Genomic DNA, 27,310 nt, shown 5'->3' with positions numbered 1-27,310 from the left:
AATCAATAAATGCATCCTACATCTCTTTGTAGCCTTCTGTTAAATTAAAGCCACTCTAGCCTGGGATACAAAAGTATCTTCCATGGCCTCCAACCAATTAATACCAGAGACACGGTTCCCCTAATTAAACTTATTTTAGAACTCTGCTCTCCAAAGGGACTCAAAACTACTACGGAAATACTAGCAATGGGACACCAGAAAACTGAAAGTGTTCTTTATGCTATCTCATGGCTAAATGATTCTTATAATTTAAAGTCTCTGAGGCAAATAACTAAGATAAAAGTGGTTAAATTAGTTTAACCCCGCAATAACTTACCTTATATACCTTTCTGTTCCCATTTGTCAACAGAAGTCCATTTCTGAACCACTGGTAATGAGGAACTGGGTTTCCAACAGCACCACACTCTAGAACCAATGTGTCCCCTACCATCAGGTTTTGTGATTGGGGCTGAATGCAGATATGTATCTTGTTTTCAGGCAAACCAACCAAGCTTCCTTAAATTTAAAAAAAAGAAGAAAGAAAGAAAACACACATACAAAAAGAATTCACTGAGAAGCAAGCCCAAGCTTTTTTACTGCTCTGTCTTAAATAGGGGAGAGTCTGAGACAAAAAGAGGTAGAGAATGATTAGTTTGCCTTTTATTTTCTTCAATTTCACCATATAAGGAGGTACCTCTCCTAGTCTCTAGACTGTGACAAACTATTATTATTAATAATGTTTATTACAGTAGTGCCTAAGAACCTTAAAAAAACAGTAAAAACAAACCATTAGCCTTTTCCATACAAATCAGATCATCAACAACCAGACTTGCCCCAGCTCCGCTCCCACATCATCCTAACCACCTACAACAAAAATACTGCACACACAGACCCCGAACCTCAGCCTGTTCCAGACTTCTGCTCAAACAGAAGGGCTCTGCAGCATGCCCTAAACAGCAGCAAGTTCAGACGATTTTGGAATGGAGAAAGGAGGAAGAGCAAATTAGGGACTCTCACAACTGAGAGCAGCTGCCTCTCTAATAAAACCAAGGACTCTAATATCTCTGTGGATCACAACTACAGTAGTATGGCATGGGAAGAGTGCCTCTTTCAGGTATGGAGGACTCAAGATATTTAGGGCTTGGCAAGTCAAAACCAAAACTCGGACATCCACCCAAAACTCAAAGGCAGTCAGTGCGAGTTCCAGAACACCAATATCATGTGCTCACAGCAAGATAAAGCACTGAACCACTGTATTCTGTTTCATCTTCTGTTTCCAAATAGATTTAAAGTGTAATACACGTACGCTGCAGTAATCTAATCTAAGTGACGGGGTGGGGATAACAATAATGAAAGCTGCACCCTACTGAAGGGGACACCATTTCTAGATCAGACCAAGATGAAAAGCCATCCTGGACACTACTCCAGTAAGATTGTGTAACAGTAGATAGGGGTTTAATGAGACTTAACCTTTCAATCCTTCAGGCAACTTGAAAATCTTTCTGGCAAACTATATTATATCCCAAATATATTACTCCATCCTCAGCTGAAATGAGATCCCCTCATTTTCAACAATGAGTAAACATGGAAGGCATATTTGAAAACATTCCCTCTTTGAAAAGACATGGTTCAAAAAATTAATTCCTCTTCCCATTCATGTTTTACATTCCTAAATTTAGTCATCAATAAGATAGTAAAGCCAGTTTTAATACCTCGCTGTTCATCACACACAGGGCCAAATGCAACAAGCCTTTCATGAATAAAATTCCACTGATTTTAGTGAGAGTTTTGCACAAAGGACTCGAAAGACTGAGCCATTACACTACAGTATGTTTACTGCTATTCTGTCTACATAGCACCAATGAAGACTGTTACCAGTCTATACACTATGCAATTTAAACCAATGTTTTAAAAAATGACTTGTGATTTTGGGTCACTTTATATTTGGTTGACAGGGTCTGATTTCCAGAAAGGGCCAAGCCCCCACCCTCTGAAAAACAGGCCTCTTTAAGGCATTTAAAGTTGTAATACACCAAAATTTGAGGCACCCAAAAATTACTAGTCAGTTTTTAAAATCTTGGCCCTTAGTGATTACACATTTTCCAGCTTCACTGTATTTCCCGTCTCACTCACTTTTTGATGTACCCCTCATCTAAACAACAGTAGGCAAAACTACAATATCACTACACAAACTGGTTAGCGACATTGCCAGAAAAATGAACGTGTTGGAACAATCCTCAACACCATAAGACCAATCGCCTTTGCCAGCAAAGATTAAGACTGACATAAGCAAAAAGCAATAAAATCATTATCTCACAATCCAGATGGGAAAAGAGGGGTAACATAACAGAGTTAATTTAATACAACTGTGATCATGATCTTCATACTGGAAAATGGTTGATATATATTTGTCAGTTATCAATTCCTACATAAGTGAGGCAGGAAAGTATTATTTTGGCTCCATATGTAACAAAATTGATTCATTCAATTTATGGGCCGGATTCTCACTTGGTGTATCACCACCGAAGTCAATAAAGCTGCACCACTTTACACCAGCTGAGAATCTGGTCCATTATTCATAGCAGTCCAAACTGAACTCTCTCTTTCTGCGTTAATACATACAGCGAATAGACAGAAAAGTTAACATTGCAAACAACAGATAATCACTCTTTCCTCTAGGGACCAGCATGCACTGCTGGAGGATTGGAAAACCAATCCTCCTTTTATCCAGATTTTTCTTTGCAATTCACATTAGAAATAATACTGTTAAGGACCTGATTTTGAGTACTTTCTGCAAGCTTCTCAGCACCCTTAGCTCCTGTTGAAGTCATTAGGAGGTTTAAGGGACTTAGTACATTGTAGATGCAGCTCTGCATCTCCCACAATTGGGATCAGTAGTATATGTTACCAACATATAACTTTCTGTATGCGTTTATGTATATATTTTATCAACTGCAGCTATACCTGTTAAAGGATTCTTAGAGTGAGATTTAGGTAGAAGATTTCACTGAGGACGTGCTCAGCATCTAAAAAGAAGTGTACCACCACTGAAATGTCTCCCATAAGTTCTGTTTACTTGAACGCATAACACTATATTTAATAGCATTAGTTGACAACTCCCAACAATGTAATAAGCCCCAGTACCACTTTGTGATCTCTTATAGGACATTAATTCAACTACGGAATATTCAAGGCTGAATGCTCTTCTGTAGGAAGCTCCTCCAGTGTTACGAATTGAATGCTCATGATGTACTGCCACCACAGCATGCAGGGATCAGCATCTTAACTCTGAAAATTTGGCAGCTGCTGTTACTGAAGCAGAACTACAACTGTTTGCCACAGAAACCAGCTGCAGTTCAGATTCTGACCCCTTTTGGTGCCCCCAAAGTATAGTTTCAGTGCAGTGGAGTATATTATGCTTTAAGGATATGCTACTGTTGGCTTTATTTGCTGGTTTTGACTTTCAATGAAACAAGAGTAAGCATTACCAACATAAAATATTTTGATTACAGGTAAACCAAACGTAGGATTTTGTTTTTGCCGGTTAAAAACAAAAAACCCTAATCCAGGACACAACTTGCCTGCTTGCCTACATTGTTGTGGTTCAGATAAAATTAAATCCAGATTCAAACAACTCTGGGTTTATTTTTACAAGACCCCAAAACCTAGCTGACATGGTTTTGTATAACCAAAACTGAGTCTTCCTGTTTCATCTTCAATACTTATTTGATATATTTATATATTAGATGCTTCTTAGCACAAAGCTATTATCTGAAAGACATTTAAAACTGGAGAGAGGGATTTAAAAATTAAATGGTTAACAGTGTGGCTATCCGAGAAATGCATTCTGTAGATTTCAGGATTAGTGGTTTAAATATACAGCAATGGAAGTTACACTTTTGGACTATTTACTTATACCCCCTTCACTCTCTCAATGTAGGCTTGCCATTCAAGTTACAGGGAGCTCTGCACACATGCAACAAAAATCAACCCAACAGTTGGTACGCTACAAGGTAATCATTTTACCACTTCACCAGAATTGCCAGATTACACTAACATCAGCTTTTAATGAAAACTAAATGCCTTAGTGTCTCATAAAAATGTGCAGCAACCCTTTTCTAGTTGTTTAATTAAGGTGTACAAGCATATACACACCAAAGTTAACCAGAAGAGAGCACACTCAAGGCCCTCTGTGTATCAGTCATGTATCCACACTGGAATTACAGAGGGAGCCCACTTCCTTTACACCAGATACAAAATTCAAAGTGGTCCACAACTCCTGCAGAGGGACCCAATACACAGCAGTAGCTACTAAGAATGGTGATTGTGAAGAGTTGCATGGCAGCCCCTGACCTGCCTGCAGGGATGTGCATGCATGAACTAAATTCCTCTCACCACCAGTTTATGTTGCTGCAGATGGCTGGAAGTGAACATTTTAGGGGGTTACAGTGAAACTGCAATATTGTCACCAAGTTTAGCGTGTCAATATTTGTTTAATTCAAATAGTCAAGTTTGACAGTGAATCTATTAACAACAACAGAATTAATGGGCTCTTCTAAAGTACTAGAAGTGCTTTATAAACACCACTCACCTCTTTGTTCTAACTCCTAGATAAAGTTTCTTCCTAAACAAAACTGTGTTCACAAATATATTAATATAGAAGTTGATAAAATATTGAGATTAAATACATTTCTACTGTATATACAGAAGCAACTTCACTGTGAGGAATTTAAATATGCATGGGATGTCTGGTAAAATTAAAAAAAACCAACAACAAAAAAACCCACGGTAGCAAGTGCAGACTTTCCCAGAATGAATACATCATGAAGCTTGTGTGGTCACTCATGTCATGCTGATAATAGCTCACCTTAATTAATTAGCCTCTTACAGTTTGTATGGCAGATTCCACCTTCTCTGTATGTGTATATATTTTCTTACTATATGTTCCTTTCAATGCATCCGATGAAGTGGGATGTAGCCCACGAAAGCTTATGCTCTAATGAATTTGTTAGTCTCTAAGGTGCCACAAGTACTCCCGGATACAGACTAACACAGCTGCTACTCTGAAACCTGTCATGTCAATGTGTTTAGATTAAAGGTCCAAAATATGCAGACACATGTTGGCATCTAACCTGACAATCACTTGTGGATTAAGAGCTCATAACAATATGTATTGTATGCATTGACTCCCTTTGTCCCATTCTACAATGTCCGAGCAACACAGCGTGTACAGCACGCTGTATTTCAGAGATCCTACAACATATATGCTCGAGCGAGAGATAAGAGAGTTAAAGACTAACTAGAAGCTTCAACTAATTTTCACATTTTTGGAGGAATTAAGTCAGAACCTCCAATTTCTTTCCTTGACGTGATCTACAAAGGAAAACAAAAATTGCCCTCTTTGAATAACAGTTGAGTACTCCATTGAAATCTCTTATGGGCATCCCAGAAAAAAGATTGAAAGAAAGGCCCAAGTCCTAGTATTCTGCATTAGAAAGTCAGATCTCATCTACTCTGATTTTCCAGAAAGCTGATTAATAACTAGAGCGCAAACAAAATTATGGCTTCCTGGGTGCAAAGGAGGTAGCGCTGGCTGAAAATTTACTGAGACAACTGTTTTCCATCAGAAAGTATCAATTTGACAAAATTGAAACATTTCTGAGAACTGTGAAGTCTCACTTTGGTGGAGAGGAGTCTAACGAGCCTAGTTCAGCCTTAACAAGGCATCCTGTAAGGCTTCCCCTGCATGGATTGGGCGGGTGTGGGGGGAAGAGCTTAAAAAGGGAAAACCTGCTGCAAGAAGGCTGCTATACCTCAGAGATTGCTGACCACAGACAGAAATCAGCCAAGAGAGATACTTGCAGGCCTTAGCCACCCCTGAAACTGTGTGGACCAGCTGATAAACCAGATGCCCCAAGAGGAGGTACTGGAGGTAGACCAGCTGATAAGTCAAGCCCCAAAGGGCTGACCCCAGAAAGACTACCTGACTAGAGACAGGCAAGCTTTGCCTTTCTTTTCCTGTGATTTTTCTTTCTTACGCAAGGGAAAGAGAGAGAAATGGACCTTTCTTTTGTTTGGAGAACGCCTCATGTGGTACAAACAGGGGGAGAGCATCATAAATAACTTGGGTCGGGATCTGGTCTGGACTCAGGGAATCCCCAACCTCCACAGAAATGTATTAACTTCCTGTGAAAATTTTGATGAAATTATCAAAACATTTTCTTTTGACTTACTCTTTTGAGATAATATAAAGAAAAGATCAACAGGTTTCCTTTTCATAAAGTGCAAATGAAATATTTTTGTAATATTTAATTCCATAATAATTTCAAATATTGACTTTGTCCTGATTTGGGACAAAACCAAAGTTTAAAAATCTCAGAATTTCCTGCAGGACAGAAACTCTGAAAGGAGGTGAAACTCGAACAATTGTGATGGGAAGGAATTTTTAGGCAAATTGTTTTTATTAACTCCTCAGATGCCTGACAAACAATCAGTTTAGAAAGCTCCCCCTTGTGCTCTTAGAACTCCAGTAAAAAGAGAAGGTAGGACTGGCTATTCTTGAAACACGATTAAACAAAAACAAAAAACAAAAAACAAAAAAGCATTTTACCCCTGTAAAAGCCATACAGACCTTCAGGCTTTCTTTATATATGCCAAAAGGAAATAAAACAACACAAAGTAGGGTTTCTCTTTTTCAGATTACCTTTGAAGACCAGAGCGACTATCACTGAGGGTTCTCCATTACACAGGTTGTGAGCAACCCCGACATGGACCCTCACAGCCAGTCTCCCCTTTGCATAGGGGAAAAAAAAACCCAAAACCATCCATAACATTCAGGACCATTGTCAAGGGACTCTCAATGGCTGTGGAGGAGGACTGGTTTCCCCTTAGTCTGCACATTCTATTACTTTTTATGATCTCCCCATGCAAAACTCACTGTTGGGGAAGGAAATGAGCTACTGTAAAGGCTGGCAGGCTTAACATCCAACTTTCAACACTGGTCAACTTAAAATTTGCTAAGCCTATTGCTAGTGTTATTGAACTGCAGAAACACACTATTACTAGTGTTATTGAACTGCAGAAACATACACCTATGTGAGGAAGTCACACTGACAATTTAGTACTTTATATCAGCTTGCAGTGGTTTGTTGTTTCAGACACTTTGATTGCAGAGTTCTGTCACCTCTTGACCTAACAGACATCTGTACGTTTCCAAGTTCTTTGGCTTGGTACAGATTTAAACTATGTCTCCCCGTGTGTGGATGATGGGAGGCAAAACAGTTGTACCACACATGCTTCAAATTCTAGAGTCATAACCAGCGTTCATTTGCTGCAATTCTGCAGCTTCAGAAATTATCATTTATCCAATGTCCCACAAAATTCAAGTCAAACTGCTTCTCTAACTAGTCAAAGTAAGGGTTAGCATCAGTTGTAAACAGAGGGGTTCAAAGCCTCCTTCCTGGGTGTTTATGTCCTGACTGCTCAACAAATAAAAGTAGTAGGAGTGCAGCAAACATGTCAACCCAGGGCCACTGAGAGTTGCTGCCTCCTTCTTTGGGTTCATTTATTTCTTATTTAAATTTAATCAGAGCCCAATGGATGGCACCTCAGTTGCTTAGCTTAAAATACAGAAATGGTGCAAGGTTTGTCCTTTCTACCCTCCGGTGGAGCAGGGTTAGGGGGATGGATGGAAAACATTTCTTAGGTAAAGTTGCAAGCGGAGGTTTTCAAAAAGGCCTAAGGAAATCAGGTGTCCAACTCCCATTAGGGATGTAAATAACATTTAAAAAAAGTAAACGTTTAAAGTATTAAAATTGTACCATTTAAACATTTAACTGTTAGGCTCTGCTGCCTCCCCAGGCGCCAAGGATCTTGGCTGCTACCCCAGTGCCTAGAGACTCCACTCACTGCTGGGCCCATGCTTGAAGTCCTGGCTGCCGTCCCACGTGCCCAGGGTCCCAGCTCCCACCCTGGGGCTGGCGGCGGGCATGGGGCCGGTGGCGGGCAGGACCTGTGGCACGGGGGGAGGTGGCAGCCAGGACCCATGGCACAGGGGATGGGGGGCAGCCGGAGTTTAAATTTTAACCAGAATACCTTACCAATAAGACAGTTAATTGGTTAACATTTTACATCCCTAACTCCTATTAGCCTTTGAAAATGCCAGCTGGCAAGTATAAGGGCCACATACATACTGAGTAGTCACTATATAAGCACATGGTATTATATAAGGAAAGCTGAATAAAGATCCTACTGGATTCCAGCACCACAGCGCCTAAACTTCTTCCCAGCCCTGTAGGCTCAGTTTGTTGCCTCATTATATCTTACAATGTCTGGAAAACACTAAAGGCGCTAAAAGCTAGCCATCCCCCTCCTCTCACAGGCTTCTTGCTTTAGACACATATACGTCTGTTAAATAAAACTTCATTGTGACTTTAATTTCATCGGAGAGGGGGAAAGAGGAGAAGAGAATGTTAATTTTTGTTGCCAATGCGATACAGTGTATTGCTTTCTATTTGTATCTATCCAGGCTTGGCAGAATTCAATTTTTTTTTTTAATAATTTCAATGGCTATATCAATGTTTATTTGTAAGCTTTTTTATTTTTATCTATCTTAGTTTTCACAGTTCTGCAAAAATTATGGGGTTTTAAGCATTTTTTCATCAATTTAAATGTCCATAGTTCCAGGAAATTGGGGGAGGTCAGATAATTATTTAATTACAGTAGACGTTGAGATTCAAAAAGTTTAAGCTTTATAACCACTAAAAACCAATTTGTCAACATCAATTTCTCAACATCACATGTCAAAATATACAAAGTAAATATCCTTAAATCAAATTCTAAGTTCTCAAGTAGGATTCTTCTTACTTTGCCTCTATAAATTTGTCAACTTTTTTGTGTACAATGAAATCAATGCTTACAGACATTTACTGATAATCTAATCTCTCCATGCCTCTCTCTTGTATTATATATGTCATAAATATAAAGGGAAGGCTAATCACCTTTAAATCCCTCCTGGCCAGAGGAAAAAACCCTTTCACCTGTAAAGGGTTAAGAAGCTAAAGATAACCTTGCTGGCACCTGACCAAAATGACCAATGAGGAGACAAGAGACTTTCAGAGCTGCGGGGGAGGAAACAAAGTGTTCTCTCTGTATGTGTGTTGCTTTTGTCAGGACCAGAGCAGAAATGCAGGTCAGAACTCCTGTAAAGAGTTAATAAGCAATCTAGTTAGAGATGCATTAGATTCTGTTTTGTTTAAATGGCTGATAAAATAAGTTGTGCTGAATGGAATGTATATTCCTGTTTTTGTGTCTTTTTGTAACTTAAGGTTTGCCTAGAGGGATTCTCTGTGTTTTGAATCTGATTACCCTGTAAGGTATTTACCATCCTGATTTTACAGAGGTGATTCTTTTACTTTTTCTCCAATTAAAATTCTTCTTTTAAGAACCTGATTGCTTTTTCATTGTTCTTAAGATCCAAGGGTTTGGGTCTGTGTTCACCTATGCAAATTGGTGAGGATTTTTATCAAGCCTTCCCCAGGAAAGGGGGTGTAGGGTTTGGGAGGATTTTGGGGGGGAAAGACGTTTCCAAGCGGGCTCTTTCCCTATTATATATTTGTTATGCACTTGGTGGCGGCAGCAATAAAGTCCAGGGGCAAAAGGTAAAATAGTTTGTACCTTGGGGAAGTTTTAACCTAAGCTGGTAAAAATAAGCTTAGGGGGTTTTTCCATGTAGGTCCCCACATCTGTACCCTAGAGTTCAGACTGGGGAAGGAACCTTGACTATATATATATATATATATCCATTGCCCTTTAATCTTCAGAACTTGTGTTACTTAGGTGAAACACTTGTGTTGTTTTTTTCTGGGTTTTTTTACATGGGGGGGCAGTTAGTTTCTCTGCAGTTTTACTAAATAGCCATGACCCAGTCCACGGTCTATGGGAGCCAATGTTACAATCAGGATGATTTAAGACTGTTAAAAAATAGCTGCACTTTTGGTGAAGTGGGAGAAGACAATTGTTCAGATAATATCAAATTGAGTAATTCTTTAATTTCAGATGTTAAAAAGGTCTCTGTTTTAGCATTAGTCCTTGCAACATTAGTAAAAGTTTGATCAGTATTCCCTACACTCTTCTCCTGTCTGGAGTAACATTATAAGCAGAACACTCCTGTAGTTCAAAAAGCCTACAGCAAAGTACCGCCTATGAGTTGCATAATAAAGTAAAATAAATTCTCTCTTTACAGATTGAAGACGATTTGCTTGCTTTTTTAACTTTGCACATTTCACCTCATCAGTAGGCTCAGTGAAATGCCAAAACTTCCAAGCAAAGTCGTTAACAAACAGTAAAAATGTTGCTATTCGTTACAGATGAACAACTTTCATTACAAAAGTTCTACGGATTACCCTACCAAAATAACCACCAAAACCACACAGCCTCTGAAACTGGAAGCAATGAATGGTGTTAGCACAATAAGGCCTATGAAGTGGACTGCAAATAAAAGAGAGCCTGCACACTCTCCTCAACTTTGGTAGCAACTAAATGGATACAAGTGAGCAGATTTTAATCTTTGCATCTTAGTTTTCTCTTAGCCTTTATTTATTCCTTTCTTCCTGTATTCTTGTTTTCCACATTAACATTACATACTTTATACATGATTTTCCTACCACAGGTAAATGTGAACCATATCTGTGACTTACCTGAATATCTATCATTAGTATAATTAACTGTTTAGTTGTAAACTTACAAGAATTCTAGTCACACAGAAAACACTAATTCTTTATTTTACTCAGTTTACAAAATAGACAAACACTGGATGCAAAAAAATACTTGTCTACATTGTCACTTTTTTTTTTTTTTAAACTTACCACTCCACACATCGGTTTATATTCTCCTAAGTGCTGTGTGTTAGGACTAGTTCACAAGTTAATCTCCCTCTCAGTTTCTCTACTGCTCTGGAGAGGGTGTAGAGACTGTTCTAGGTCTATATTTGGTGCAACACATGTGTGCTGGCACATCAGCAGACTATGCTGAAGCCTGGCAGGCACATTGGGAGGGATGGAGTCAAGGCTACACCTATTCTACCATTCCCACCTACTTTGGGGGGGGAAGGGGGGGGGAACAACAATACATAGCAAGCTCTGCAGAACCCATTTTCCCTCCGTCTCTATATGCCATGATATGGGTAGCCAGCACAAGGCAGTGAGGCATAAAACACCCACTTCACTAACTTGTGTAATCATGAGTGCAGGGCCATAATCTGGGCTTTAGCTAATTAAGTCGTTACAGCAAGTCAAAGACACTTTCACAGCAGACTGAATTTGTCAGATGCGTATTTACTTTAAGCCTACTGAATTATGATCTGGTTCATCTTCCCCACCCCCAGATCCAAACAGAGGGGCCCCATTGTGAAAGGCATTTGCAACTCACCATAAGACACTCCCTGGAGATCACAAACGTCCAGTTGTGCCCACTGACTGAACACAAAGGAAGAATCGCTGTTCACTCGACAGATGTAAAACCCAGAATCATTTACACTCACTGGGTTAAAAATCAACTCTGGGGAAGTCCCATGTGGAACCTGTGTTACATATGAGCCACAGAAAAACTTAACTTAGACTGACTGGTGCTGGTTTGGAGTAAACATTAGAATATTTGTTTCTAGCAAGGACAGTACTCCTGACTACTAGTGCAGCAAAAGACTATACATGAAAATAAATTTACCTTTAGCAGATAAGAATCAAAACTGTATAGTAAATAGTGCAATATTATACACATTTCAGTAACTTGGAGACAATCTCTATCTGGATCAAACTAATTTAACATGTTGCTTAAGGCCTAAAAGTGATCTAACACTAGATCTTAAAAATGGACTTTAATATCATTGCTAATGTAAGAGTTCATCAATAGGCATTCTTCTTACAGGAAGATACACCTGGATAAGGGGTGGGGTGGGGGGCATTGGAGAAAAGTAGCATTCCGCAGTTAAAAAGGAACACAACTCAGGCTATAGGAATATGGGGCGGGTGCAGGAATTTAAATTTGACCGCTTTTGGAGGGACATGTTAAGCACATGATGTTATGAGGAAAGACAGCACACCCTCGCCATAACGAACCCCTGGGGATCCAAGCCATTTGACCATTATAGCCAGAGGTTCATTATAGCAAAAGAGAGGGCGGACACAGCAGGGACAGCAGAGCTCTTCCAGCAGGAGCTAATACCTCCTTCAGCCGCGGTGGTCCTGGGGCCAGAAGAACTCACTCTGTGACCCTGCTGATTATTGGAGGGGCCTGTGCCCCTGTTTTCCCCCGTTTTGCATGCCCCTGGGAATAGGGCCATCCCTAGCTATTCTGGGGCCCTACGCAGCCCCCCTGCAGGGGGGGACAGGCCTCTGCGGGGGTGGGAGGGGCTGTCTTGGGGCACGGAGGGAACCACTCCCCAGCAGTCACTGGTGGCACGACTGGGGCTGGGTCCCTGCACTTCCCGCTGCCGGTGAGTGCAGGCCCAGCCCTGCTACACTCCTCAGCGGTGGGAAGAGGCGGGGCTGGGGCAGAGCAGGGCGGGGACTTTGGGGAAGGGGTGGAGTCAGGGCAGGGCTGGGGTGAAGCAGGGGGCCTGGGAAAGAGGCGGGGCTGGGGCTGGACCAGCATGCAGCTGTGCAGGGCATCAGGAAATTTGGTGCCCCAAGTTTCCTGGTGCCCTACGCAGCTGTGTACTTTGCGTATAGGTAAGGATGGCCCTGCTTGGGAATATCAACTCAGACCCACTTCAACAATCTATTTTATTGGTCCTATTTGTGACATGCTCACTTTAAGCCTTCAGCCCTTCAGTTCTAGGTGACCAGTTCCAACATGCTCTAGTGCTATAGCAACTGGAAGTTGTTACATTCCAACAGAGATTGAATGGACTGAGGTAAATGAGTTGGTGGTCTCAGTCCAGTTCTCAATGGGCAGATGTCCTCTCACATTTCCAGTTGGTGCCATTCTTGCAGGATCACAGAATCCATTGGTCAAGCTGGACCTGTAGACTGGACTATTCTCTAGACACTGTCACAGACAGTTGAAGCACATGACATCTGAAGGGTGATGTGGGAAAACTTTAATGAACATAACCTGTGCTGTACTACTTCTGTGACAAGAGTACTGAGGGTTCTGCTCAATCGGGTTGCCAATCTGGAAAGTTTCACCATAAATGTTCTTAAAAATATCTGTGAGCCAGTTGGGGAATAGGGAAGATGAACTCCAGTTTTTTGTAAGGATTTATATTCTGTAGACTGACTTTACCCAATACTTCCATCAAGTCCTTGAGATTTCCTATATTTGGTTATTACCTCTTTTTTCTGTTTGAACCACTGATAATGCAGAAATGGATATCCAGTTGCCCAACAACATAGTTTGACCGTTTGTCCAGATAATACTGACTTAGGGTCTGGCTGTACAACAATCTTTATACCTTAAAAAAAAAAAAAAAAAAAAGAGAAGTTAAGACATTGCAACAAGAATGAACTTGCTTCCATTTGTCTTTTGTAAGTTAAATATTGTTATACGATTAGAACTGCGCTGCTGAATTTTTGCAGTTTACCTACTGCATGTACTTTACAATTGTCTGAAGTGATGAAGATTAGTTGTAAGTGGCACGTTGATGATTAAATAAGATTTATTTAATATTAAAAATTGTTACCTTATTTAACATTTTTACTGCCACAATTTTAACAAACTTGTGGTTGGGAGTCTGTTGCCAGAGAAAGGATTTAACTTTTTGTACATTAGGCAAGTTCTTTTAAAATGTGTATTAAATACAAAGGAATTCACAAATTACACTTACACCCACTTTAAGGCCCCAATACACTGCCTCAGTGCAGTATAGGGGACTCAGTATGAATGAGAATCAGGCCCTTTAAATGTTTTGTTCTGTTCTTAATATGTTACTGACTGATATCTCATTTATTTTATCGATGGTTGAATTTATCCAACAAAAATTATTTTAGTCAAAAAGGGACATTTCTAAACTGAATTTTCATGAAGACCTTTTCTCCCCAAATGGTTTTTGCATTTTTGACAAAAATTTTAAGTGTACATATATTCATTCACCTGTTGGCTTTTGGGTGTGTGTGGGCCTTTTCCCCCTATTTTGATTGATTGGTCTAGTCACACAGTGGGAATTTTTTCAAGATGAGGAAAGTAGACCTGAAGGAAGGTCCAGTGCTTAGGGCACTATCCTAAGATTTGGGAGACCAGCGTTCAGTTTCCTGCTCTACCACAGACTTACTGTGATCTTGGGCAAGTCACTCAGGGGTTGTCTGTATGGGAAAATTGACCAGAACAGTTAGTATGGAATAAGCTAATCTGCAATAGCTTCCCATCTGGATACTCTTACTCCAACATAAGTGTCCAGTGGGGAGTTATTGTGGAAAAGCTATGACACTTTAAATTCACACTAACTTATCCTAAAATAACTTCCCCCATGTAAACAAGCCCTCAGTCTCTGTCCCTCAGTTTCCCATCTGTAAAAATAGGGATAATAGCACTTTCCTACCTTACAGGAGTATTTGTGAATCACAGAATCATAGAAATGTAAGGCTGGAAGGGATCTCCATAAGTCACCAACTCCAGCCCCAGCATTGAGTCAGGACCAAGTAAACCTAGATCACCCTTGACAAGTGTTGTCTAACCTGTTTTTAAGAAACCTCTAATGATGGGTATTGCACAACTTCCCTTGGAAACCTACTCCAGAGCTTAACTAACCTTATAGTTAGAAAGTTTTTTTCCTAATATCTAACCTAAATCTCTCTTCTGCAGATTACTTCTTGATCTAGCTTCAGTGGATCTAAAAAACAATTGAGCTCTCTGTTCTTTGTAACAGCCCTTAACATATTTGAAAATGTATCAGGTTCCCACTCAGTGTTTTCTAAAGACTAAATATATCCATTATTTTAATCTTTTCCTCATAGATTAGGTTTTCTAACCCTTTTATCATTTTGGTTGCTCTCCTCTGGACTCTCGCCAGTTTGTCCACATCTTTCCTAAAGTGTGGCATCCAGAATTGGTCACAGGACTCCAGATGAGGCCTCACCAGTGCTAAGTAGAGCAGGACTATTAACTGCAATGTTTTACTTACACCACTTTTGTTAATTCACCCCAGCACTATGTTACCCTTTTCACAACTGCATCACACTGTGATCCACTATAACCCCAGATCCTTTTCAGCGGTACTACCACCTAGCAGTTATTCCCCATTTTGTAGCTGTGCACTTGATTTGTCCTTCCTAAGTTAAATACTTTGCACTTGTCTTTATTGAATTTCATCTTGTTGATTTCAGACCAATTCTCCAATTTGTCAAGGTCATTTTGAATTCTAATCCTTTCCTCCAAAGAGCTTGTGACCTCTCTCAACTTGGTGTCATCAGCAAATTTTCTAAGCACACTCTTCACTCCATTATCCAAGCCATTAATGAAAATGCTGAATAGTACCGGACCCCAGATGGACCCCTGCAGGATCCTAGTTTGACAGGAAACACTTAACTACTCTTTAAGCATGGTCTTTCAACCAGTGGCACATCCACTTTATAGTAATTTCATCTAGACCACATTTTCCTAGTTCCCTTATGAGACTTATGTGGGACTGTATCAAAAGCCTTACTAAAAATCAAGATATAATCACATTTACTGCTTCCTCCCATTCAGTAAACCAGTAACCTTGTCAAAAAAGGAACTTGGATTTGTTCGGTATGATTTGTTTTTGACAAATCTATGCTGGCTATTCCTTATAACTCTATTATCCTCTAGGGTCAGCAACCTATGGCACGCGTGCCAAAGACAGCACGCGAGCCGATTTTTAATGGCACGCTGCTGCCTGCCGGGTCCGCCGGCCCTGCTCAGCCCGCTGCCAAAACCCGGCCGGGACCCCGGCAGGCAGCAGCGTGCCATTAAAAATCCTGCCTGCCCCGGCTCGCTCTTCTTCTCCGCTGCCCTCACCCCAATCGGGGCAGGGTGAAGAAGCTTGGTCCTGCTGGCTCCTGCTGCAGGGCAGGCAAGCTCCCCCCTCCCGAGCCTCTTCCCCCAGCGTGCTGGGTTCCTGCCCCTCCTCCTCTCCCTCCCTGCTGCCGATCAGCTGATGGTCCTTGCGAGGGAGGGGGAGAAGCGGAGCTGCAGCAAGCTCACCCCTCCGTGGCAGAGGCGGAGAAGAGGTGGGGACGGGACCTTGGGGAAGGGGAGTGGAATCAAGGCATATCCCCTCCAGCCCCCTGCTGTGAGCTGCTCAGGGCAAGGGGCTGGGAGCACCCCCACGACCCCAGTCCACGACCCCAGCCTACACCCCAAGCCCTCTGCCCTGACCCTGCACCCTCCTCACACATCCCCAGCCCCCTGCCCTGACTCCTGCACCCCCCACACATACCCCCCCACACCCCATGTCCTGACTCTTGCACCCCCCACATTCCCACCCCCACCCCTCGCACCAAACAGGAGGTCCTGCACCCACCCCCCACATTCCCACCTGTACCCCTCGCACCAAATGGGAGCTGCCCAGGTAAGCACTCCACCCCCAAACCTCCTGCCCCAACCCTGAGCCCCCTCCCTCATTCTAGCTCCTGGCCAAACCCTACACCCCAAACGCCAGCCTGCTCCTTCACCCCCAGCCCTATGCTCAGTGCACTCCCACCCTCAGCTCAGTGCAAAGAGAGAGGAAGAGAATGGGCTAGAACCAGGGAGAAGGTGGTTACCCACTCTATATGGGCAGGGCCGGGATCTCAGACCGGCAACGGGCTGAGCAGGGCCGGGCCGGCAGCCGGGACCCTGGCTGGCAGGACCCGGCGGACGGAACCCCAGACCGGCAGCGGGCTGAGCTGCTCAGCCCGCTGCCGGTCTGGGGTCCCGGCCATCAGCCCGGCTCAGCCCGCTGCCGGTCTGGGGTTCTGGCTGCTGGCCCCTTGCCAGCCAGGGTCCTGGCTGCAGGCCCCGCTTAGCCTGCTGCCGGCCTAGGTGAACAGAACCCCAGGCCAGCAGCGGGCTGAGTGGGCTGGCGGCGTAAGATCAGCATTTTAATTTAATTTTAAATGAAGCTTCTTAAACATTTTGAAAACCTTGTTTACTTTACATATGACAATAGTTTAGTTATATAATATATAGACTTATAGAGAGGAACCCTCTAAAAAAGGTTAAAATATATTACTGGCACGTGAAACCTTAAAGTGAATAAATGAAGATTCAGCACACCACTTCTGAAAGGTTGCCGACCCCTGCTCTAGGTGATTACAAGGTAGACGCATTAAAGGTTTGTGAGACACTAAGATACAGCAGTGATGGGAACCTTATAATTTCTTAAGTAAATCATTTAATTTTCAAATGTAAATTCTGAAAAAGAATTTTTTTTTAAAAAGTCAATACTTCTACAGAAAAACTGGAACAAACTCAAGCATTAAAAAAAAGAAAAGAAATGTTCTAAATTTTCAAATATTTCTTTTAAATCAGCTCCAGTTATCACTAACATTTTAATATGTAAGAAAACCAAATTCTCTGAAAGACTAGCATCTCCCATTCTGTGGAGATATTACAGTAACACTAGCAAGTTCTGAGAAAACTGGTTTAAACATTCTTCAGAATTTAGTTTGTTTTCCTGTAAACGTTTACAATTTCACCTTGAAGTAAATATTTTAGCATAATACAATTACCCTCTTATTATAAAGAAAATTTTTACGATGTAAAATTTTCACGCTACTTTGTAAAAGGTTACAAATGGGTTTTACTGCTTCTTGAACTTCCTCTGAAAGATGAAATGCAGAAGTCAAAGTGTGGTTTTGCCCTGAAAAGTGGCTAAAACGGCTGTGTCATGATTTCTGTTTGTCATCCTTCACTGATTTCTACATAGTTTACACGTAAAAAGACGATTTGACCCTAAGCGCCAGTTCTGTATAAACTGAACCTCAACACTGTACAAATTCAGACAGACTTGCCTAAGTTGCCATGGGAAAAGAACTTGAGGCAGCAAATACCTCTGCCTGAGTTTCGACCAGTGTGACTCACTGAGGTTACGGAAGGCTGGGCAGTATGACTGCACGCAGTCTGCCAGTTGAGCCCTTGTCCTTCCTGGATAGGGAGCCAGTAAACCAAGGGGAGATTGGGAAGGAAATTTCTTCTTTGGATTTGGTCTGTTGATTTTACCACACAACTCCAGGAGACAGAATGGACAAATGAATGACACAGGGAAGGAAGGTATTGTTTGGATTTTTGTTATCCCAAAAGGGGAAGGTTCATATTTGTTTAGTTTAGCTGAGGGGAAACTGAGGCAGCAGGCAGGTAAGCCATTGTTGGAGGCACATGCAGCAATATTCTATACATGTGAAGATGATGGATAAACCTGTCTATCTTCTTGGGCATCACCACCAGTAAGAACATTCTGCCAGAAAAAGTCTGCCTTCAGTTATACCCGTGTAACTCCATTGCCTTCATTGCACAGGTACATCGCTCTCAAAGAGACTACCCTATAGCATTAATAGTGAACACGTTATTCAGACGATGTGTACGTTCAGGAAAAATTTGCTTAGGATGAAACTAAGCTTAGAAAGAAAAGTCTCTAGCAATACCCATAATAATTAATGTAAAGACAGCTACTCAATTGTGACATTAAATGACCCAGCCACCAATTTTAAAGAAAGAAGCATACACAACATTCAAGTAAATTTGTGCAATCAATCTTGCTTGGATCATCAGATCAAACTGAGGGTATTACCAGTACATTTTGACCTAAAGTTCAGGGCCAATCCGAGTTTCTAAGAGTAAAAACCTGGATAATTATCAGGAGTTATTTTTTCTTTAAAAACACAACAAAATAACCCAACCCAGGAAAATTCTACTATTTATAAAAGCTGTTAGTTAGATTCAGTCTTAACACATGCTTGGTCTTTATCAAAATCTTGGGGTCTGAATTATCAGGGTCACTCTAAGCCAGCCAAATAACCCTTAGTTAAACAAGATAGATGAGATTACACCTTTTTGATGGATTGTAGTGTCCTCACTCTAGAACAACCTACATATTGTCGTAGGCTGGCCTATCAGCAGAGCTCTGAGTGGGTCCTGGAAAGTCATACCAATTTGGGTGTCCTACTGAGTCACCAACATAGGGATGCATTCACTCTGGCTTCATGTCCCCTGTCTGACTCAGGTCCAACGCCACCACTGATAGGATGTGATTTACAGCCATGAGATGCAATAGGGATCAGGTTGCTAAAGCTGTAACTGCTCTTCCCAGCCTCTGAGAGCTTGTCTTCACTGCATACTTAGCTCCAGTGTTGCCCCATTTTGACTTGTGTACACACCCAACATCCCTGCTTTAAGGCCTGGTCTACACAGTTTTGCCAGCACAGATGTGGGCTAGGAACCGGGGGGGACACAACAACCCACACACTTCAGCCAGCTGCACTAGCAAAACCCCAGTGTAGATGCAACTATGCTGACAGAACAGTGCTTCTGACAACACAGCTAATGTCACTGGGGCGAAGGTGTAGCTATGTCAGCAGATGAAGACCTTCCAGCTTATGCCACATCTCCACTAGCGGGGTCTGCCGGAACTGCTGTGCTGGCATAGTCATACCAGCAAGGGATCTGTAGTGTGGACCAGTGATTCTCAACTTTCCAGACTACTGTACCCCCTTTCAGGAGTCTGATTTGTCTTTCATACCCCAAGTTTCACCTCACTTAAAAACTACTTGCTTACAAAATCAGACATATAAAGTGTGCCAGCACACTATTACTGAAAAATTGCTTACTTTCTCATTTGGTCTCTATGAAATTTTAGTTTGTATTGACTTTGCTAGTACTTTTTATGTAGCCTTTTGTAAAGCTAGGCAAATATCTAAATGAGTTGATGTACCCCCTGGAAGGCCTCTGTGTACCCCTAGTTGAGAACCAATGGTCTGAATGTGGTGGTGAGTTTAACCTGAGTTGGCTGGCCCAAGAAGAGAGACAGGTGAAAGCTCAAGTGAGCACAGCTCCTGAGCTGCTCACATGACCACTCTGAAAAGTGGATACAGGCTAGGAGCACTTGAGTGCCATTAGTCCTCCTGTGACTTCCCACGATTCCCCCTGCGGGCCCAGAAAGAACAGACATGTTCTCGCACATTACACTGCAGAACAAAACAGATTACTGCAGCGCTGAGACCCATTGGATATGTCCCCAGAAGTCTTAGTGCCACCCACAAGTAAGTGCAGTGCTATTGTGGACACAGCAACTCAAGTGTTATTTTGCAGAGCAGCCACTCTCACTCGAGCTAGGTTAACTCGAGAGCTGTAACTCTAACATACGTAACTTGAGTTCTCTCTTTAGTGAAGACATACCCTGACTGAGACCAATGCAGGACTGGCTGAGAACAGTATATCAGAATCACCTAGATGACATGGCTGCGAAAGACTAATGATGGCTTTATTAAAATAAATTGTATTAAGGTTTTATGTGATAAAGGAAGCTGATGAACAGGAACAGTTGTCACCCTATCCAAAGAGTCCCCCTTAGTCATTTATCAAGTTGTCCATATCTGACATCTTTTGGGACAGGATAAGACAACTTTTCTTTATTGCTTATTAGTCCCAATACTAGGAATAGCCTCTTGATCTTGTCCACTACAAAAAAGGATCTCAGTCATCATCAGGGGAAATCGCAAAGGGACATGGTACCGTTGCAAACTGAGCACCACCCAAATTAATCTCTGGCAAAGCATTTAAAGTGGTGTGCTTGTATATTCAGTTCATGTCCACCACTGGCAATCTTGTCATGCCAACTAAGCTTTTGACACCTACGACCACCACCTGCGTAGCAGCATTCCTTGGAACACACACACTTTGGAATTTGTTGATCTTCCATTCTAATAACATGTCCCTACCAAGAAAGCCACTGAAACCAAATCAGTGCTGATAGACGTGGTTGCTAGCTTTGGCTTGGAACATCGCCATTTCTAATCTTGTCCTGCCACTCAATATAAAGCAGTGGACAAAGACATAAATCAAAAACATCTATCAGATGTTCTTCCAGCTTTCCTCATCACCCATATTTCACTGCCATAAAACAGAGTTGGTGTAACTGTGGTTCTACAGACCCAAAGCTTTGCAGCAAGCTTGACGTCACAATGTCCAACAGAGGCCACTGAAGGGCCTGAAACACAGCAGCAGCTGCTGCTATACAAGCATCTATATCTTTCAAGCATCCTCCAGCACTATCTATGACACTGCGCCCAAATATCTGACAGCTGCCACCTGCACGATGTTCTGTCCAGAAAGGTTAATATTGAGCTGGTTGTAATATGGAGGAGACTGCCTGATAATGGCCAGGTACTTAGTTTTATCTGGATTAATAACCAAACCAGTGCATGCTGCTTCTTGCCTGACCAGACTGGCCATAAACTGCGGCAATTTACCAAACTTAGTCAACAAGACAAGGTCATTGGTGTATTCAAGATCTCAAAGCAAACTGCCTCCTCAAAACTTATCCATCAATTGATCGACACTAATATTGAACAGTGATGATGACAAAACAAAGCCTTGCCACGCTCCCATGGGGATAGGAAACCCAACTGATTCAAATGCAGCTTTCTGTTCCATTATAAAGCTCTTCTATCAATGAAGTTATCTTCCCAGGAACGCTTTTAGAATATCTACGCAGCAATAAAAAACCTGTGGCACTAAGGCTCAGAGGCCAGGCTGTGGGGCTAAAATATACAATGCAGACGTTTGGGCTCAAGCTGGAACCCAGGCTCTGAGACCTGCCCCCCTTCATGGGGTTTCAGAGCCCAGGCTCCAACCCAAGCCTAAACATTTACATCACTGCAATTTTTAGCCCTGCAGCCTGAGACAGCTGACCAAGGCCAGCCACAGCCATGCTGTGGGTCTTTTATTGCACTGCAAATGTACCTCAAGTCTAATTAGATCCCAAAGAGATTTCCTGGACATTACAAACAGACCCAGCTTCTTTGCGTCCTGCTCAAAGGAGGCACAATATCAAAGGAAGTACTGGTCCTAGACCATAGGAAGGTCTAATTCCAACAAGCAAATAGCTTACTAAATTGCCTGATTGTTATCTTAAGTGCATATCCCTAACAAGATAGAGCACATTAAGATTTCAATTCTTGTCTGCACATGACTGCACATTTTACGACCTACAGCAAGTAATCTAGAGAAAGGAATGTATGGACCATCTTATTTTCTTTATCATCCTCCTCCTCAGGCAAGCATACTCATTCCTTTCACACACAATGAATTGTTTCTCTAGGTACTGCAAAAAGAAAAAGGAGTACTTGTGGCACCTTAGAGACTAACAAATTTATTTGAGCATAAGCTTTCGTGAGCTACAGCTCACCTTATCGGATGCATGAAGTGAGCTGTAGCTCACGAAAGCTTATGCTCAAATAAATTTGTTAGTCTCTAAGGTGCCACAAGTACTCCTTTTCTTTTTGCGGATACAGACTAACACGGCTGGTACTCTGCAACTTCTCCAGGTATTGTTATTGCTGAGCATGACCAGATTGTTTATGTTCCCACAATCATAACCAAGGGGATGAGATTTCTACTCCTTCCTTCCTTGTGCACCCAAAACAAAAGCAACCCCCCCCATGTTTTCACCTTTTCATTACTTTACACTTCACTAAGACCAGGTCTACATTTGCTGCTATAGCTATACTGGCAAAAGCACTTTATGTTGCTATAACTACACTTTAGAATCATAGGGTTAGAAGGGGCTGCAAGAGTCATCTAGTCAGACCCCTTGCCAAGATGCAGGATTTATTGCGCCTACACCATCCAAGACATCTTTTTGAAAACCTCCAGTGAAGAAGCTTCCACAACCTCCAGAGGCAGTATGTTCCATTGTCCTACTGTTCTTACACTTAGGAAGTTTTTCCTGAGATTTTATCTAAATCTGCTATGCTGTAGTTTGAACCCATTACCTCTTGTCCTGCTCTCTGTGGCAAAAGAGAACAACTTTTCTCCATCTTTTTTATGGCAGCCTTTCAAGTATCTGAAGACCACTATCATATCCCCCTTAATCTCCTCCTTTGCTTATATGGCTTGCATTTCATCCCTTTAATCATCTTTGTCGCCGGCCCCTGGATCCTTTCCAGTTTCTCTAAATCCTTTCTATACACTGGTGACCAACATTGGACACCGTACTCCAGCTGAGGCCTAATCAGTGCAGAGTAGGGCTGTACTATCACCTCCCATGCTATGCGTCTGTTAATGCAACCTAAAATTGCATTTGCTTTTTTTGCAATAGCATTATGTTGCTGACTGATGTTGAGGTTGTGATCCACCACAACTCCCAGATCCTTCTCAACAGTTCTGCTCCCAAGTTTTCCCCCATTCTGTATTTGTGCATTTGGTTTTTCTTCCCTAAGTATAGCACCTTACATTTGTCTTTGTTGGATTTCATTTTGTCGTCTATAGCCCAGTTCTCCAATTTATTAAGATCCCTCTGAATTTTAGCTCTATCGTCCAAAGTATTGGCAAATCGTCCCCCAGCTTTGTGTCATCTGCAAACTTGATCAGTATGCTCTCTATACCTCCATCCAGGTCATTAATAAAGGTGTTAAACAACACTGGGCCCAAAATAGATCCCTGTGGAACCCCACTTGAGACCTCCCTCCAATCTGACATCATTCCATTAATAGTTATTCTTTGTTTGTGGTTGTTTAACCAATTATGTACTCACTTAATGGTATTTCTGTCGAGTCCACATTTCTCCCCTTACACTAGGGATTTTCTCAGTATAGAAATGTTGCCCCACCTCCCCAAATCACTTCCATACCTGACATTGCTATACTTGCAAAAGTCTCGGGTGTAGACCTGGCCTTAATATGTTCATGCAGATACACTTTCATTTAGACGGTCACAAAAGTTCATTATACCTTTGAATTCTTCACATTACCCTCCTTTTACACAAAGCAACACATTGCAGTTCTAATACCGATCTTGGCGAAAGCAATAATTCAACTGTAAAAAGTAGGCACAGTGAGTCTAAAACACCACACAGCTATTCCCACATAGCTGATTTAAGAAACAGAACAGGATAACTAATTATCTAGATTAATTTATCCTAAAACAACAATTCCTGTATGAATTCTTCCCAGATTTAAGGCCTCAAACTATAAAAGCTAATGTTAGGGGGCCAATTTATATAACAAAACAGAATTTGGCCTGGTGTTTTTGGAATAAATTATAGGTAGTAATGAAAACACATTTATTCTCAAAAATTAGGGACAAGGAGTACAAAACTCACCTATGATTCTGACTGTTGCTCTTGTACATACATTAACTTTTTCTGTTTGTGAAATCTCATTAATTACTATCTAGAATTCAAAACCAGATAGCATCAAAATGCAGTAGGACTAGATTCAGCAAGATGACTGCTCAGTTGTGGTCTTCCTCATAGATTTACTATTTTAACACACAGGAATTCTGTTGAAATGTATAATTTGCATAGCATCTAGAAATCCAAATTAAGGATCAGCACCCCATTTTGTTAGCCTTGTTTCATGTAACAAAGGACAGCTGCAAACAATGAGTGCTCCGACCTCAGTAATAAGTTTGCTCAGGTTATGTCTACACTTCAGCAGCACAGCTACCGCATGGCAGCCATGCTGCTGTAGTGCCGTAGTTTAGATGCTTCCTACATCAACGGAAGGGGTTTTTCCATCAGTGCAGTTAATCCACCTCTCCGAAAGGCAATAGCTAGGTTGAGAGGAGTCTTAGGCCATGCCTACACTATGGGCACAGGCCCGCCAATAGCAATTCTGGGCCCCAGGGCCAGGGCCGTCCCTGGGGAGGGGGAGGGGGAAGGACCGAGGCGGAAGTGAGGAATCCATCACTTCTGGGACCGCCTGTCACTTTCGGGACTGACCGAGCTGGCCAATCATGCCAGCCCACAGGACCCCCCAAAGCGCAGGGCCCAGTGCGGTCAGGAGCGCCTAGGAGCCCTCTGGCCAGGGGTGAAAGTAGGTTAAAGGACTTAACGGTATGCCGGAGTCCTGAGCAGGGGGCGTGCTCTCAACCGGAAGAGGCACAGCTTTAAATCCCCGGAACCTTTAAATCACCCCCAAGCTACCAGCTGCAGAGGCGGCTGGGAGCCCTGGGGGTTGGGAGCGATTTAAAGGGCCCAGGGCTCCAGCTGCTCCTATGGCAATGGAGCTCCAGGCCCTTTAAGTCACCGAGGAGCCCTGGGGACTCCTGGCTGCCACCGCTTTCCCGGGGCTCTGGACTCTGGCAGAGCTTTAAAGGGCCTGGGGCTCCGCGGTGGTAGTGGCTGCCGGAGCCCCGAGCCCTTTAAATCCCTGCCTGAGCTCTGCTGCCCGAGCCCTGGGGTAGCGGCGGCTGGGCTCCGTCGGGGATTTAAAGGGCTCGGGGCTCCAGCCGCCGCTATCGCCTCGGCCCTTTAAATCCCCGCCAGAGTCCCACCATCACTACCCCAGGGCTCGGGCAGCAGGGCTCAGGCAGGGATTTAAAGGGCCCCAGGGCGGTAGCGTGGGCTGGAGTCCTGGGACTCTTTAAATCCTTGCCAGAGCCCCGCCACTGCTACCCCAGGGCTTTAAATTGCCATCTGGGAAAGCCGGTCCCAGAACGGTGCACCGGCTCTTGCCGATACACCGTACCGGGCCTTCCGGCTTACTTTCACCTCTGCCTGCGGCCCACTCTGGCAATTTAAAAGGGCCCAGGGCTCCCAGCTGCCGCTACCTTTTTAAATTGCCTGGGTCTGTGGGGAATTGCCCCCTTTCTCCCCCACTGTCAGCAGGCCTGTATGGGCACTATGCCACTATAGCATAGACGTTTCCTACATCGACAAAAGAATTTTTCCATTGATATGGGTAATCCACCTTCCCAAGCAGCAGTTTGGTTGACTGAAGAATTTTTCCATTGACCTAGCCAGGTCCACAATGGCGGGGTTACGTCGGCTTAACTAAGGCACTCAGGAGTGTGAATTTTTCACACTACTGAGCAACCCAGTTAGGTCAATCCAAATTTTAAGTGTAGACCAATGACAGTTCTGTTGATTCATAAGACAGAAAAGAATCCACTTTTCCAGACTCCTGTGTGGTCCTGGCTGCAGGGGTTACAGTAGGAAAACAAACAAAAACCTTACTTTTTAAATAATTAAGCAAGCAAACCATCTACCTTCCCTCCCAAATATACCTATTGTCTTCATAACAGACTCTTCTGTTCTGCCCATCTGTTCCTAACAGTTCATCTATTCTGGATTCTTAAAAAAAATAAAATAAAATAAATAAAAAAACAACACACCACACACCTCAATACTTCTGTATAAATAAAAAAAAGACATTGATTATGGAAGTTTTTTCAGTTTCCAAATTGGAAGTGTAGTATTGCTAGCTTTTACCTATAAATTCTTCTACCCACTACAGGACCCTTCCCCCAGTGAGTTTCCAGCATAATGCATATAAATGGTGAATTTAAGAACGAAAATTAACCTGGAGGACTGAGACACTGAAGAGCCTCTGTGTGTTCCAGGGCCTGTAAGAATTCCATCAGTTCCACCACAGTGCAACCCCTTTCACCCATTAGTCTCAGGAGACTCCAACTGGGGCTTCCGTCTGGCTCCAGTACTTTGAGAGAACATTGTTCCAACTCCAGAGAACTGCAAAAATTAAAATAAAACAAATATGTTATGTGCATTTGTGTGTATGCCAGCTGATCAATTTAAAATGGAGAAAGAGAAACCTGATCTCTGTGCAATACTCATACCTAATTTTGCCCCGATGAGATTGCCTTGTACGGAAATATTGATAAAACTGAATATGTGAAAGTAAATATTCATTTTTGCAGGGGAAATTACTGACAGGAATCTGGTTCATTACTACAAATACAAGATCTTCCTGATGTACACTTCTGACTCCCATTAAGCAGTGGATTTTCATATATGAGTCTAGCAGAGATTATTCCACTAATGTGAAGTATGTTCCCAGTTCTATATTTTATTGTTTCCTGGAAGTATTTAAAGTATCTTACACATATGCAGCATCTCAACTCAAGAGGATTTCAAAATACATGACAACTGTATACAAATCATACACAGCCACTTTAATTAAGCTGCCTGGAACGAAGGTGAACTGCATGCCACACAAAGAGTATGTGTGTGTAGAACAATTCTAGCCAATACAGTGGGCAGACTCCTCCACTTGTAGGCAGGACTTCACTTTTCATGATCTCCTCTGAAAAACCAAATACCTGTGCAAAAACCTTTCCATTTACGGTGTGCCGACTTCAAAAGCAATAAACAATGAGTCACCAATGGCAGGATTTAAACTGTGGTTCCAGGAAGACACTATTTCAGATATGATGCTTT

At 42.3% G+C, this 27,310-nt stretch overlaps 1 protein-coding gene across 3 annotated transcripts in view; it reads right to left on the bottom strand.

The window, feature by feature from the left end:
• Positions 1–27,310, bottom strand: part of MALT1 (MALT1 paracaspase) — a 143,676-nt gene that overhangs the window by 50,798 nt on the left and 65,568 nt on the right. For all 3 annotated transcript variants that reach the window (XM_043546332.1, XM_037902593.2, XM_037902594.2), the window contains exons 2-5: positions 26,436–26,602; positions 13,308–13,429; positions 11,407–11,557; positions 317–495 (exon numbers count right to left, since the gene is read on the bottom strand). In XM_043546332.1, the coding sequence (XP_043402267.1) occupies positions 317–495; positions 11,407–11,557; positions 13,308–13,429; positions 26,436–26,526 (543 nt within the window). In that variant the 5' untranslated portion in view covers positions 26,527–26,602. The remainder of the gene's footprint in view (positions 1–316; positions 496–11,406; positions 11,558–13,307; positions 13,430–26,435; positions 26,603–27,310) is intronic.

This window comes from Chelonia mydas, chromosome 5 (genome assembly GCF_015237465.2).
Source record: "Chelonia mydas isolate rCheMyd1 chromosome 5, rCheMyd1.pri.v2, whole genome shotgun sequence".
NCBI lineage: Eukaryota > Metazoa > Chordata > Testudines > Cheloniidae > Chelonia > Chelonia mydas.
This window is presented reverse-complemented; position numbering and strand designations above follow the sequence as displayed.